The 16,123-nt window shown below is 47.6% G+C and overlaps 1 protein-coding gene across 2 annotated transcripts in view; it reads right to left on the bottom strand.

The window, feature by feature from the left end:
* Positions 1-2,050: 2,050 nt before the first annotated feature.
* The window catches only part of LOC139765013 (uncharacterized), a 166,347-nt gene continuing 152,274 nt past the window's right edge, over positions 2,051-16,123 (bottom strand). For both annotated transcript variants that reach the window (XM_071692080.1, XM_071692081.1), the window contains 5 exons: positions 11,136-11,191; positions 10,736-10,815; positions 9,806-9,933; positions 6,639-6,815; positions 2,051-2,748 (listed from right to left, as the gene is read on the bottom strand). In XM_071692080.1, the coding sequence (XP_071548181.1) occupies positions 6,640-6,815; positions 9,806-9,933; positions 10,736-10,815; positions 11,136-11,191 (440 nt within the window). In that variant the 3' untranslated portion in view covers positions 2,051-2,748; position 6,639. The remainder of the gene's footprint in view (positions 2,749-6,638; positions 6,816-9,805; positions 9,934-10,735; positions 10,816-11,135; positions 11,192-16,123) is intronic.

The following is a 16,123-nucleotide window of genomic DNA, read 5'->3' as shown; positions in this document are numbered from 1 at the left end:
GGGACGAATCCCTCGCTGCACATGGCCAACCATTCTTCATTTGGATTATTCTTTTTTTCTTTTTTTACTTCTTTCAAGCAAAATGATATTCTTATGAATTGTTATCAAGCTTGATGTCTTTATGGCGATGCAGGAAGTGAGTTTTACACTCGTCTTGCCCCGTCTCTTGACCTTGTATATGTGTACCGTGTCTTTACTCCTATGTGTGTATAGACAGATACACACACTAGCCTCAGCCAGGTATACACTTATCGACCAGCCTCGAGGGGAGGATGTGCACCTGGGTCGCGTGTGGACCGACTGCCTGTGCCCAGGACTCGAACTTATGCGGGCTTGCCTCTGGTAGGGCCCGTGTTGGCTTATGGATAGGAGACCTAACCACTTCACCATGGAGGCCCATTGTGTGTGTGTGTGTGTGTGTGTGTGTGTGTGTGTGTGTGTGTGTGTTTGTGATTCAGTTGGTAGGGAGGTCGGGTAAGGGACCTCACATAGGTACACGTTGTCATGTTAGGAATTTCTAACATTACAACCACCAAAAGGAGATTCCCATTAAACCAGAAATATGATGGATTCAGTACAAATATGACCACCTCTAAACAACATTGACCTCCTCCGGTGAGCTATGCTCCTACCTCAACTGAATCTATTCGTTTTCAAGTCCTCTCCTGTCCTCACACCTTGTTCCTACTTATCCCGGTACTTGGCCCCTAAATGCCCTGGTATCTGTGACCTGCTTATCTTGGTACCTGTCCATGGCTGTTTTGGTGTGACCTGCTAGTCCTGGTACCTGGTTATTAGCCGGTTTGTTACCACTGCCCTTGTTACTCAGTCCCTGGTTGCCCTGGTGTACTTGACCTGCCTACCTGGCTGTCCTGATACCTAGTCCCTGGTTGCTTCCCTGACTTCTTTGGCCATCTGACCTGACCAGTCGTAATACCTGCACGGTCCAGGTGTCTGCCCTTCGCTTACCGTAGTACCTGATACCCTGCTTACCTGGGTGTCTGGTACAAGTGTGTGGTGTCGCTTGGAGAATGATACCATCTTTGTCAACATGAAGGAAACCCATTGCATTACATCACTGAAGGTTTCCATCATGTGGTAGCCAGACCCGACCCTGGGTGTCGCCCAGGTTGGGTGGACCACATCATAGTTCATCTGGTGAGGATTGGTGCAAACGATGATATTGTGACTCATTTATTTAGAGGAAAATATAAGAGAATCGATCTAAAAGCAGGAGGAAAATAAGAGAGAAAAAATGTCAACATAGCTGATATATTGATTCCCAACGCATACGAATCAGGTACTTATTTCAAAAAACATTCCTTTTTTTTTTTATATAGAGAATTATTCAGTCCTTTGCGTTGGCGTCCTTTGTTTCCGTAATGATAGCCAACAAGTACAGAGGATGTGGTCCTCTTGATAACACTGTCCCCACACGAGACCGCCATACATCCTGCTCAGCTGACCGCTGCCAGGCTCCCTATAGCTTCCCGGCTGACCCTTACAGCTATCGGGATTGTTGTTCCTCGTCCTGCTAGGTTGGCACCTCCCCGGATTTTCCCTGATGAGCTGAGGACCTGGTGGGGCTGCCGCTGAAGGAAGGGGTCGATTGTGTTCTGGTGGAAGGGGATGTGTGGGTCTGGAGGACTTGGCACGGCCTCGCGAGGGTGACTTGGTAGTGAAGCCTCACAGGTCGTCCGTCCGTGATGATGGCGAAGCCTCACAGATCGTCCGTGGTGATGGCGAAGCCTCACAGATCGTCCGTCAGTGATGATGGCGAAGCCTCACAGATCGTCCGTCCGTGATGATGGCGAAGCCTCACAGATCGTCCGTCCGTGATGATGGCGAAGCCTCACAGGTCGTCCGTCCGTGATGATGGCGAAGCCTCACAGGTCGTCCGTCCGTGCTGATGGCGAAGCCTCACAGGTCGTCCGTCCGTGATGATGGCGAAGCCTCACAGATCGTCCGTGGTGATGGCGAAGCCTCACAGGTCGTCCGTGATGATGGCAAAGCCTCACAGATCGTCCGTCCGTGATGACGGCGAAGCCTCACAGGTTGTCCGTGATGATGGCGAAGCCTCACAGATCGTCCGTGGTGATGGCGAGCCTCACAGGTCGTCCTTGGTGATGGCGAAGCCTCACAGGTCGTCCGTGATGATGGCGAAGCCTCACAGATCGTTCGTGGTGATGGCGAAGCCTCACAGGTCGTCTCTGACGGTGGCGAAGCCTCACAGGTCGTCCGTGATTGAGATCCTCACTGGTCGTCCGTGATAGACGAACAGCCTGCCCAGGTGACTTCCTTCCTTCCTTCCCCCTCAAGTGTTGACAGCCTCTTGAGTTGTTTATCCCGGGGTTATAACCCGCTGGTTATAGTTGTGAGGTAACACACGGTTGTACTGGACTATCCTGCCTCATGTGGCTCAGCGGGCTGGGGTTATGGTAACCCTGGAGGGGTCGACAATGTACCCTGACTTTCCCCTCATGGTCACACAAAGCCTCCTGTTGGTTACTGGATTACCTGAAAGCCAGTCTCCCTGCTGGGGTTCACAGCGCAATGGCTGGTTCCCTGCGTGGTTGACAGCTTCCTGGGTTTGTCTGCTGGGGGTTGACGAGCCCGTTAGGATGACAGTGGTGGCAGCAGGTGGGTAGGCAGGTCGAGGGAGCGAGGCGAGAGGCGACAAGTAGGTACCCTGCGTGCGGAGTTACGGCCGGGGGAGGAGCTGGTGGTACGCTGGTCGAGGACCCCGCCCTGTGTGGGGGAAGGGGGAAGATATGTCATGCCTTCGTCAGTAGTGACCTCCAGCTGGCCAGTAACACTACACTGGCCGCCAGCAACACACTGGTAAATAGCAATACATTAGTAATTAATGGTGAATAGAAAAATAACAATGTGACGCTCACGTTGGCAATATCATAAACATAATTGTCAGTGGCAGCGGCATAGTAAACCAAGTTTACCACTGTGGATTTTTAGCTCCGCTTCCATTACAAAATTACATAGTGGCCGGTCACTGTTATGAACTGTAAAAATACGAATGAGTGGAACTTTTTCTGTAACATATGACGTTTATATAGAGGGGAACACAAACCTCAGTCCCAGACAGACATGCATTAACATACCCACGCACTCATATGCACAAATTAAATCACACACACACACACACACACACACACACACACACACACACACACACACACACACACACACACACATATGGGTTCAAATTCTGGGCATGGCAGTTGGCCCACACTCAACCCAGGTGTTCGTCCACCCCCTCAGGGCTGTTCGATAAATGGGTACTTGGCTTAGGGAGATGTGTGTGTGTGTGTGTGTGTGTGTGTGTGTGTGTGTGTGTGTGTGTGTGTGTGTGTGTGTGTACAAATGTATAAAGACATGATACATATATAAAAGGATAAGTGAAGGGGCAACATAAGCGTAGAACTATTTCCCCATCACATAAATCAGAAATAACACCTAACGAGGCACAGGGAAAGGATAGAGGCATTAAATTTGTCCACCTTAGAGGACAGAAGAGTAAGGGGTGACCCGGTCACACGTTTTTGAAACAGATCCATGACGTGAACAATGAATAGTTCTTCGAGAGATGTAAGGATTGAACAACCAGAGGACATAACATGAAATCAAGTTAAGCAAAGAAATAGTTTTTATCTATAGCACAAGAGTGGTGGGTGAATGGGATAGGATGCGTGAGGACAAGGTTATTACAGACACCATACATAGATTAAGGAAGTTTTATGATAGCAGAGAACGTTCAGGAGATGGGGCCCACGAGTGTACACCTCCCGCTCCGTGCGGTACAAGAGATGAGCCCCCACGAGTGTATAACTCCCGCCCCATATAGTACGAGAGATGGGGCCCCATGAGTGTACAACTCCCGCCCCGTACATTGAAAATAGGTAATTAGACTTGCTTTTCCGTGATTTCATCAGCGGGGAACTATCAGTTACAGAACGCTCAATCAGGCTATGGGACTTGGAAGGAAAAACTCCTGAAGAATTTGAGGAATAAGTAAGGAGTTGAATGATAGATTTACGAGTGTTTCCACTGTGGAAAGTAATACCAAATCAATGTTAAAAAGGTGGGAAGGGGGAGAAGTCTTCGATGATATCCCTGTTGACAGAAATGATATCATCAGAATATAAAATAACTTGATCCATATAAGGCTCAAGGACCTGGTGACGTCTCACAATATATGGTGAAGGAACGTTCCAGAGGCCTGTGCTAGTGCACTCGAAATACTGATCAATAAGACTTTAGGGAAAAAGTGTCGTTTCCCAGATGTGGGAGAAGGCAAATGGCAAGTCTGCATTTAACAACAATTACACCGGACTACAGAACTGTCTCGTTGACGAGTGTGGTCTGTAAAACGCCGGAAAAGATGATCAGAAAACAAGTGAACGACTTAACTAGGACGCAACCTGGTTATAGAGGAAACATTTCGTGCATAACGAGACTTTTAGACTCATTATGACAGTGTGGTCTCAGTCTCCAATCAAAGAGGTGGATTGATGGACTGCTTTCCTAGGCCGCCAGAAAGCCTTTGACGCTGCTCTCCATCGGAGGCTGATTTAGGAATAAGGGGGCGATGGAAGGAAACACTGGACGTAGGGAAGAGGCACATGTTCAAAATGGGATGAGGGTTTAAGTGGAGTGCCGCAAGGCTTCGTCCTGGCACACCCGCTATTCTTGGCGTATGTACACGACTTTCCCGAAGGACTAAATTCGTACCTCTCCATGGTTTCGGACGATACCAAGATCGTGAGAGAAATAAGGAATGAATTGATCAATTGCAGCAGTTTACAGGAGAACTTGCATACACCTCCAAAGTTAGTTTGATAGATGGATGATGAGATTTGGTCCAAGTAAATGTTAGGTGATGAGGATGGGATTCAGCGAATGAAGGCTTCAATGTAAATACTGCCTATCGGGAAATAAACTGCAGGAAACGATGTGTGAAAGATTCTTAGGGGTCGATATTGTGCCTAATCTGACATCAAAACTACACATCAGAAGAAATATGAATGACTTAAACTGACGTTGGCAATGTTACAATTTGAATTCGAGTATATGGATAAGAATATGTTTGGCAAGCTGTTCACACCATAAACCAAAGCTAGAGTATGTCCCTCAGGTCTGGCCAGAGCGCCCCAAAGAGGCAAAATGATATGATTGTGCAGGTCCAGAGATGAGTAACCAAGAACGTTCCCGAATTTAAGGGAACTGAGCTACTATTATGAAAGGTCGAGGGCTACACACCCGTCCACCCCTGTGATGATAAGAGAGAGAAGGATGACCTCAAAACTGCTTCAAGCTCCCAAGTCAGCTGGATAATGTCTGCAGTAAACAGTTCTTCTCGAGGTGTAGTAGCAGAGTTTACCAGAGGCCATGATCAAGAGCTGAGGGAAAAGATGGTCAAGAAGGATGTAGGGAAATATTGGTTCACTGTTGGTAGTTGGAACCTTCTAAGTAAGGGTAAAGTGAATGCAGGAAGCTTATAAAGATTCAGAAGTCCTTTTGATGCCATATTGGACAGAGTAAAGTGGGATATTTCATTTGATTCTGTTGTGGATCAGTCATGCAAGGAGAGTGGACGTTGAGGGTTGTGGTAGATGGCGGCACGAGGAGGGAAAGATAGATTTTGTGGAGGGTATCAGAATAAGTACCATTTTAGATGTTTGGGATTTTCTTGTATTGCCAAGAGTGGTCGAAGATATCTGGATTGTATCTGGCACAAAATGTTTTATGTGGAAGTTTGATATGTTTTCAGGGCCTACTGCAGGAGGTTTTAAAGGGTTTTAATGGAATTTTTCAAATCCACTGTTACTCACAACCCAATTAGAACCTTAAAAAAAAAGATCCCTCCTGCGGCAGGTCCTAACAACAGAATCAAACTTCCACATAAAACACTCTCGGGCCAGACACAGATCAGGTAACTCCCACATGTCTTCAACCGCTCCTGGTAATTCAACAAAATCCCAAACATCTACAAGTTTGCCAACATGGTACCCATCCTGAAATCCCTCCATGTTATTCGTCGTCCCCTCCTCCTACCGCCCTCTACCAATATTGTCTTCTGTAGCCATTCCCCTTAGGAAAAAATCTACGTTATTCTCAACACAATCAAACAAAAAATGTTCCACTCTCATCCACACAACACGGTATTACACACACAGTCACTCCACTCCCACATTTCACACAAACACCACACATCACATCCCGGATGGCTTCAACCAACCACAGTCCCCTCATCTCCCGGACAGACTGAGATACCAGTAAAGCATTTGATACCTTCCCCTGTCACTTTCTCACAGAAAAGTTTCTTAAAACCGCCATCTTAAAAAATGACAAAATATGGTAAGTCATCTCCATAACTGGCCTCAAGCCACAGGTTCTGGCAGGGGCCTTACCTATAAAATCCTCAAGTTCATGAAAATATACAAGCCCCTGTCACCTTCTCCAGACACATCACTCAACACACCACTGACGCCCACAGCCTCACTCGCAACCACTGACCCCCAGGAACAACCACGCCCCACAGCAGCCATCAGGACCCTCCATCCACAACAGGTACCAACACTTCTGCCCACAACAGGTAGCAACACCTGCCCACAACACACCTTAGTCCTCGAGACATTCACGGTCGATAGCGTTCTCCGGGACCAGTTCGCAGGCACAGTGAGACGGCACCTCCACGAAGTCCCACCGAGGCGTGTTCGACCGTCGGCCGTGCTTGAGTTGGTAGTACATCTTGACGTACGTATATCGCATCTTACACATGGAGTGGCCTATCACACCTGCGGGAGACACCTGCACGTCAGCACGACCAGCCTGGCCTGGCGCACTTGTAGTAGTGAACAGTGACATACACGTAAGGGACAGTGATATGAGCCAGCACCACTTCCTCACCAACATGGAAGACATTACCGTGTGGGTAAAATTCCTCTCGTGTATATCTCATCAGAAACCTACCTGTTGATGTATGGATTATATCTCAAGGACTAAGAAGACTTACCCTTAACCTGTTGATACACGGGCAGAAAACTTGGCTGGCCCAGCCAAGCTGACCCTGGTGGACAGGGTGTTAAGCCTGGCATGCCCCGCTCTCCTTGGGGCTCAGCCCGACCTTACCTAGCCTAACTATTACCTGAGTGTTGCCATGATCTCCTGGCTACCGACACTTGACAAGCCCCTCATGGCAGGTAGCGCTAATGGCGACGTAGTATTGGAGGAGGTACGACTATTGAAGAACTTAAGATGAATCTATGTTTGGGAACACAGGTGATTCAACGGGGGCGACTTCTTGTCGGCAAAATAAATTCCCCATTGGGTTACAACCATTAGTATAGAAGTCATCGGCTCCGAGAATACTGTATGCCGAAGCAAGCCACTCTTCCCACACCTTAAGCCGTACCAAGTGCGTTGTTCCACAGAGAAAGAGAAAGGAAAATGTTCATGTACCCCATCCCTGCTTGATCGCCGTTTTCCGCGTTAACGAGGTAACGCCAGGAATAGACGAAGAAAGGCTGCATCCACTCATACTCAGTCTATAGTTGTGTGGAACGCACCAGAACCACAGCTCCCTATCCACATCCAGGCCCCCCAGACCTTTCCATGGTTTACCCCAGACGTTTCACATGCGTTGGTTCAGTTAATTGACAGTACGTCACCCCAGCATACCGCAACTTTCCAGTTCACTCTATCCCGTGCACGCCTTTTACCCTCCTGCATGTTCAGACCCCGATCGCTCAAAATCTTTTTCACTCCATCCTTCCACCTCCAGTCTGGTCTCCCGCTTCTCCTTGTTCCCTCCACCTCTGACACATACATCCTCTTTGTCACCCATTCCTCATTCGTTCTCTCCATATGTCCAAACAATTTCAGCACAACCTCTTCAGCTCTTTCATCCACGGTCATATTTCCACATATCTCTCTTACCCTTTAATTACTTACTCGATCAAACCACCTCACACCACATATTGTCCTCGAACATTTCATTTCCAACACATCCACCCTTCTCTGTACAACCCTATCTATAGCCCATGCCTCGCATCCATATGATATTGTTGGGGCTACTATACCTTCAATTATACCTATTTTTGCTCCCCCAGATAACGTTCTCTCCACACCTTCTTCAGCGTTCCCAGAACCCTCGCCTCCTCCCCCACCCTGTGAATCACATCCACTTCCATGGTTCCATTCGCCCATGTCCACTCCCGGTATCCAAAACACTTCGCTTCTTCTAAGTTTTCTCCATTCAAACTCACACGTAGATTAACCTCCCCCTCCTCTCTCTCTCTCTCTCTCTCTCTCTCTCTCTCTCTCTCTCTCTCTCTCTCTCTCTCTCTCTCTCTCTCTCTCTCTCTCTCTCCCATATATCGACCATCCTTATAAATGAACAGCTGGGATGACTGCAGACCACTATCGCATACCCCTTCTGGACAGCAAAGATGAGATCGTATCTCTTTAGTAAGTTTTGTTTCTGCAACCCCAACAATATCAGGCGTGAGTGTGTGTGTGTGTGTGTGTGTGTGTGTGTGTGTGTGTGTGTGTGTGTGTGCCACTCTTACCACTGTAGCGGTAAAATTAGTTCCCACTCTGCAGTGGTAGTGTCACTTCCCACTTTCGCTACTGGAGTAGTAATAGTAGTAGTAGGAGGAGGAGGAGCGTCGGTGATGGTATTGCAGTGGATGCTCGAAGCCTGCCACTGCAGCCAGCCACAGTGGGCCGATCGCTGGCCCAGTGTGTCAACGAGTATAGAGTCCGTGGGGGTGGATGGCTGGTGGAGCCCTCCCTCCACCAGACTGGACGACCCACCAGCGACCCCTCAGTAAAAAACAGGTTGGCTGTGGCGCCCCCAACTTGTGCCTCGCCGGAAATTAGTAAGGAGACGCGAACCTGAGAAGTTAAACTGGAACTTCTTCTTGTCGTCCGTACAAGTAACTTCACATTTATGAGTTTTAAGAGGGGCCCGTCGGATCTCGTGGAAATCACGGCGCTTCGTAGGTCGTGTGAGAGAAGAGCTTTAGAAAAAGTTCCCATTGATTCCCGGAGCCGTGACGAGCAGTAAACTAATAAGGAGGAGAGGTTGGTGATGAGAGGAGAAATTAGTAGCAGTGGCCACGAGATGAGGGAGTCTGGTAACGCGATTAAAGGATTGTGGGACAGGTAGGAAGGCAGGGAAGGGGGGTTTGGGGGGGGGGGAGGTTTGTTGGTCATGGTCTTACGGGAACATGACGTGCTGGGTCTGGTGCTGGGGAGGGCTGGCTCCTTGTGCAGTCCTCCTGCACCCTGCCTTACCTGTCGTCGCCATGACTCACCTACGTGGCTGCCGTGTCCCAGGGGAAGAGGAGGTAGAGTTCTGACCTTACACCTCTGCTGTAGTGTGGCAGGGGAACGGAAGGTAGGGTTCTGAACTTACCTCTGCTGTAGTGTGGCAGGGGAACGGAAGGTAGGGTTCTGAACTTACCTCTGCTGTAGTGTCCTAAGGGAAGAGGAGGTAGGGTTCTGACCTTACCTCTGCTGCCGTGTTCCAGGAGAAGGGGAGGTAGGATTCTGACCTTCCGCTAAAGTTTGCAAGGGAATGGGATCTAGGATTGCCAGGGGAAGTGACATAAAGTCACAAGGGGAAGGGAAGGTAGGGTCGTCCGTCAGGGGAAGGTGAGGTAGGGTCGTCCGTTAGGGGAAGGTGAGGTAGGGTCGTCCGTCAGGGGAAGGTGAGGTAGGGTCGTCCGTCAGGGGAAGGGGAAGGTAGGGTTGCCAGGGTAATGGAAGGTACGGTTCTGACCTTTGCATGCGGTGCAGGGCTCCTCACACTCATAACTGTAGTAGGTCTGGTTGGGGCCGCCGATGGAGTTGACGATGACCACTTCGTTCCCGTCGACATCCACGGACTCGTACAGCTCCCTCCACCCTCTGTACGTGGGGACACACACACACCACCATCATCATCACTCCATCCCACCTGCAACTCTTATCCTCTCAGCCAGTGAATACAGTATTCATGACAATTTGCATCACATGTTTTTAATGTCCACGCCTTCTACTACTACTCGATCAATATCCAGTGCTGTGAAGTTTAATCACCTAGTCCGTGGTTGTTAAGAACGATGATTGATCAAAGATTAATGATGATTCGTCTCACAATGAATGATTTAGTTATGAGATATTGTGTTTGTTTAGGATGCTGATCATGACCCTATGTCATGTCTTCACCAGTCATGGCAAAGTGAAATTTATTACGCTTTGGTTATGAGGAAGGACTTATGTCTGATAATTATACTTGCATAAAACATGCCTGGTCACGAAGGTATACTTACACCCGCCACACACACGTATGGTTCAACACGGGTGTGGTTACCCCACTAAAATGAATTTACACCCACTGTGTAGGGGGGGAAGTGTACCTAAGCCGGTTGTGATTGTGGTGGTGGAGGGTACAGAACAGTGTGCCTAAGCTGGTTGTAGTGGGGGTGGATGGTTCTATACAGTGTATCTAAGATGGTTGTAGTGGGAGTGGAGCGATTAGGTGGAGGGGAGGGAGGTGATGGAGGGCAGTAACCAGTGTATCTAAGGTGGCTATGGAGATGGTGGAGGGATTAGGTGGAGGGTCTTAACCAGTGTATCTAAGGTGGCTGTGGAGGTGGTGGAGGGTACTAACCAGTGTACCTCAGCTGGTTGCGGAGGTTGTGGAGGGAGGTTGGTGGAGGGTACTCACTTCTTGGTGATGCAGACCTCCTCGTGGTAGTTCAGGTAGCGGCCGGACAAGTAGCGAGGTCGACTGCCCTCCCGAGGTCGCTGAAAAAAGTGTCGGGTTCTGATTATTGTCATTATTGTCATAAGATCCACCATAGATATAATGTCTAGGGCAAAACACACATTGCCGGTCTGATATACATCTATTTTGGAAAGTATATATATATATATATATATATATATATATATATATATATATATATATATATATATATATATATATATATATATATATATATATATATATGTGTGTGTGTGTGTGTGTGTGTGTGTGTGTGTGTGTGTGTGTGTGTAGAAATAAAGAGTCATTTCTTTAATCAGATTTTTCGTTTTTGAGATAAGACAGACACAGTGATACTTACCACGTCTCTATCGTCATCTCTGGCGCTGTACAAGGCTTCCTCCTCAGGGCTGATGCCTGTAACACAGAGGGAGAAGAGTCATTACAGTTGTGATCAGTGTACAGACATCGGAGCAGCAGGTGTACAGCGTTTGTAACCATGCCCCTGAAGAGTACAAGGTACTCACAGCAGCAGCCCCGGCCGTACAACAGCTGTTATCTTCCTCAAGATGTAACGAGACATAGTTAACTACTGATTACATTAATTACTTAAGAGGAGGGTGATGGTGGTTTAGCCTTCCGGCGCGAAGGTATTTTTACTCTCTTATCTGTTGCAGTGCATTGTAGATTGCATTGAGAACCACACCTATAGATAGTGACCAGTTATTTCCTTTCAGCTTTGAAATCTCTGTTTCCTGAAAGGTAGACTGCTCAAAGGGAAAAGGATATGTAAATCACCAAACGTTTCATACTAATTTGTTCAAACGTTTCTCATTCAGTGAAACTGAATGAGAGAGGTGAACTAAGTCTTATTTATGTGTTCCTTCGTCACAAGGAAGGCAAGGTGAGGCGTTGGGCCAGACAGCCATCAACACCACTTCAACTAACACTCACCAGATAAATCAGACGCCAAAGTAGTATTCAGTTCTACATATGATATACATGTGATTTTTGTTGTCTGAAAGGAGTTACACTAGTTTCACGTCGGTGTAAATGGGAGGGACAGATAACAGAAGACCTGATGGTCTATGACGAGGTTATCTGCTGTAGGATAGTGATGGTATACCTCGTTTCTGATCTATGTAAACAGAGACAGGAGAGTAAAGCAGACGGCTCCCCACCAGCCCACCATTCTCCCCGGCTCATAAACCCGCAGGAAAACTGCTAAAAATGATACCATGCAGTATGAAGAGAGAGTATACTGGCTTGGAAATTCTATAGGAGGGTTTCAGTTTAATACACCTTCCGCTGTAATGGCAGAGCTGAGTAAGCTGGGCAGGACTTTCCAGTGCTAAAAGAATGACTAAAATGAACTACGTGCGCATCATTTTGTCATTCAGTATTGTAGGAGGATCACATGTGCCAGGTGAACGTATGTGGATCTAATCCTTCTAAAGATGTCTTTGTTCCTCTTATCTTTGAGTGTCATGTTTGTGTGATGGCTCGACGTCTGTCCCTGGGAATACGTTTGGTATTTGTGGAATACTTGATTCTCTTTCTTTCCCCAAAGGTGAAAAGTGGATGCGAATATATGAAGAATCTGTATTCCTTCTAAGTCGTAGCACACTAATCAGTGAGTTTCTGACATCATCCACTGCCACAAACAACCTCGAAAGTCCCCAGTGGTTTGTTGCTGTTTGACCTCCTTTGTATTTCTTTGTGTGAGGATGATTGGTTGTTTGGGCTGTTGACCTATCAACTGCCAGGGGTCATTTGAGGCCGTCATTATCAAGCTACTACAATTTATCTATTGAGAAATCTTTAACACCGTCTTACATATTAGGAATAGTATAGGATTCTCCAAACTGTGAGAAGTCCTCTGTTATCCCTTAAAGTTTCTACGTATTGAATTTTCTACCTATGTAATTTTCTACCTATTTGACATTCTACATATTCAGTTTTCTACTTATTCAATTTTCACTCTTAACCTTGAATACATTCTACTTAATCTTAGATACATAGATGTTATTTTGCATATCCTGTGCTCATTTTCTTGTACGTCTAATTATAATTAGATATATGAATCTCTTATGTCATCCTTCCCAGTCTCGTTTTCTCATTAACTCTGCTTTCTCATTGTGGAAACATCATTTCACTCAAAGGATATTGTATTAGATTTTCAGTGTTACGTTCCATCTTTACAAGTGTATTCAAGTACACCAGTTTGACCCCGTTGACAAACAAGTGTTCTGAAGTGAGGATGTTGCTGGGCCAGTGTTCAGGGTGTTACTGGGCCAGTGTTGAAGGTGTTGTTGCATCAGTGTTCAGGGTGTTGCTGGGTCGGTGTTCAGGGTGTTGCTGGGTCAGGTGTTCAGGGTGTTGCAGGTCAGACCTGGTCGGGCCGGACCAGTAGCGAAAGCTGCACGACGGGGTGAGGCTGGGTGAGGGTCCTGGCTGGGGTGAGGTCGCGGGTTGAGAGGTCCAGGCTGGGGGGAGGTGAGGCAGGGTGAGTGTCCAGGCCTAGGGTGAGGTGGCGTGTAGAGGTCCCAGGCTGGGGTGAGGTTAGGCGGGATGAGGGGCCCAGGCTGGGGAGAGAGGTGTGGGGAGGGGGGATGAGGGCCCAGGCTGGGGTGAGGTGAGCGTGGGCGGCGGCAGCACCAGTTGCTGACGGTGTGGTGGACCTGCTGACCCAGCTACCCACGGGTCATTACCCAGCCACCCGCTGCCTCCACCCCAGGCCGGCCCCACCCACCCCACACACCTGCCACGTCCTCCACGCCCACACACAGCCGCCCACGCCCACATACAGCCCCCCCCCCGCCCCCCACCCACCTGCCACGTCCTCCACGCCCACACACAGCCGCCCACGCCCACACACAGCCCCCCCCCCCCCCCCCCGTCCCCCACACACCAGATAGCTCATAACCAGAAATGTTCATCGCTCGGGAAAATTACCCTTTGTGGAATTAGATTAATGCTGAATGAAGAATTTCAGATTTTCATTGTATGTGATTTCTAGCGGCTCCTCTGGCAGAGGTCAGGTCTGTGGTTCCCAGCAGACGATCCTGACGAACTGTGGTGCGCTTGTGTAAGGAGAGCCCCAAGCCATCAGCTGTGAGGGTGTGTGGCTGGTGCAGGTGTGTGGCTGGTGTAGGTGTGTGGCTGGTGCAGGTGTGTGGCTGCTGTAGGTGTGTGGCTGGTGTAGGTGTGTAGGTGTGTGGCTGGTGTAGGTGTGTAGGTGTGTGGCTGGTGTAGGTGTGTGGCTGATGTATGGGTGTGTGGATGTATGAGTGTTTGGCTGGTGTAGGTGTGTGGCTGGTGTATGAGTGTGTGGGTGTATGAGTGTTTGACTGGTGTAGGTGTGTGGTTGTGTGGCTGGTGTGGGTGTGTGGCTGGTGTGGGTGTGTGGCTGGTGTATGAGTGTGTGGGTGTATGAGTGTTTGGCTGGTGTAGGTGTGTGGCTGGTGTATGTGTGTGGGTGTGTGGCTGGTGTATGAGTGTGTGGGTGTATGAGTGTTTGGCTGGTGTAGGTATGTGCGTGTGTAGCTGGTGTAGGTGTGTGGGTGTGTTGGTGGTGTAGGGGTGTGTGGGTGTGTTGGTGGTGTAGGTGTGTGTGGGTGTATGGCTAATGTAGGTGTGTGGATGATGTAGGTGGTGTAGGTGTGTGGGTGTTGCAGGTGTTTTGATGATGTAGGTGGTGTAGGTGTGTGGGTGGTGAGTGTGAGAGTAGCCTTGGGCCTGGGAGAGCGATAGCGGCTCCTTTGTTACTATAGAAACTTATTTACAATATTTTTTGGTACCAGATACCTCTGTGACATGAGTGGGTGAAGTTGACATGACTGACATAAATGGATGGATGTGACATGAGTGGGGGAACATGACATGATTGATATGAGTGGATGGGTGTGACATGAGTGGGTGAACGCGACGTGACTGCCATGAGTGGATGGATGTGACATGAGTGGATGGATATGACATATGTGGGTGAAGGTGACATGAACGATATGAATAGAAGGATGTGACTTAAGTGAGAGAACGTGACGTGCCTGATATGAGTGGGTGGATGTGATATATCTGACATGAGTGGGTGAATGACATGACTGGCATGGGTCGGTAGATCTGTCATGACTGACATGAGTGGATGAATGACTTCTCGCACGAGTGGGTGAATGTGACATGACTGACATGAGTGGGTGAACATGACATGAATGACGTGAGTGGGTGTATGTGACATGATTCACATGAGTGGGTGAATGACAAGATATGACATGAGTGGGTGCATGTGACATGAGATTTTCTCATCGAGTTTTAAGTTAGTTTACCCATCAAAATAATGGTAAATGGAATTTTGTATAATTTTAAAGATGATCTGTTCAATAGATGTCTTTTATTTAATTCTAATGTTGATGCAGCTCATACTTAATGAATGTAAAGTTAACTGGAGAATGAGTATGCAGGAAAGAATATATTTAAAACGGTTTGACATATTTACCATTACTTGCATAAATGAAACATTAAATTCATATGAAACTCATTTACGTAAAGTTAAAACACTCTGAACACTTTAAAATATGGCAGGGGATGATGAGTGATAAGTTCGAAATTGTTTTCCCAGTGGACACCACAGCCACAACAAGTGGGTATAATGGTCTTCATGAACTTGCCACTGGCATTATGTGGCGTATTTATAAAGTCAGCTTTGTGTCAGATTTGAGGAATAATGGCTGAACTGTCGCCGCCAGTGAGTGGAAAAAAAAAAAGGATGGTGACTTCTAACCCCAAGTAAATGGGAAGTAAGGAGGATGGAACACGGTGAAAGAAGATCCTAGACCCTTAACCTGCCGCCAGGATTCTGTATTAAGAGAATTCTTCAAGAGGCACACTGTCTGCTGGCAAACCCGAGTTTCGCATTTGAGCAAATGGATAGAAGTGTCCGATAAGATATTTAGTACATTCATGAACACAAAGCTAGAATATGCTTCTCACGTCTGGTCACGGGAAAGGCTTAATCAAGAGAGTCCACAGAAAGGTAACTTAGGAATGTTACTTGGATGAAGAGAGTCCACAGAAAGGTAACTTAGGAATGTTACTTGGATGAAGAGAGTCCACAGAAAGGTAACTTAGGAATGTTACTTGGATGAAGAGAGTCCACAGAAAGGTAACTTAGGAATGTTACTTGGATGAAGAGAGTCCACAGAAAGGTAACTTAGGAATGTTACTTGGATGAAGAGAGTCCACAGAAAGGTACCTTAGGAATGTTACTTGGATGAAGAGAGTCCACAGAAAGGTAACTTAGGAATGTTACTTGGATGAAGAGAGTCCACAGAAAGGTAACTTAGGAATGTTACT

Source organism: Panulirus ornatus, chromosome 52 (assembly GCF_036320965.1).
Source record: "Panulirus ornatus isolate Po-2019 chromosome 52, ASM3632096v1, whole genome shotgun sequence".
NCBI lineage: Eukaryota > Metazoa > Arthropoda > Malacostraca > Decapoda > Palinuridae > Panulirus > Panulirus ornatus.
Note: the sequence above shows the minus strand (reverse complement) of the source record. Positions and strands in the feature narration are given on the sequence as shown.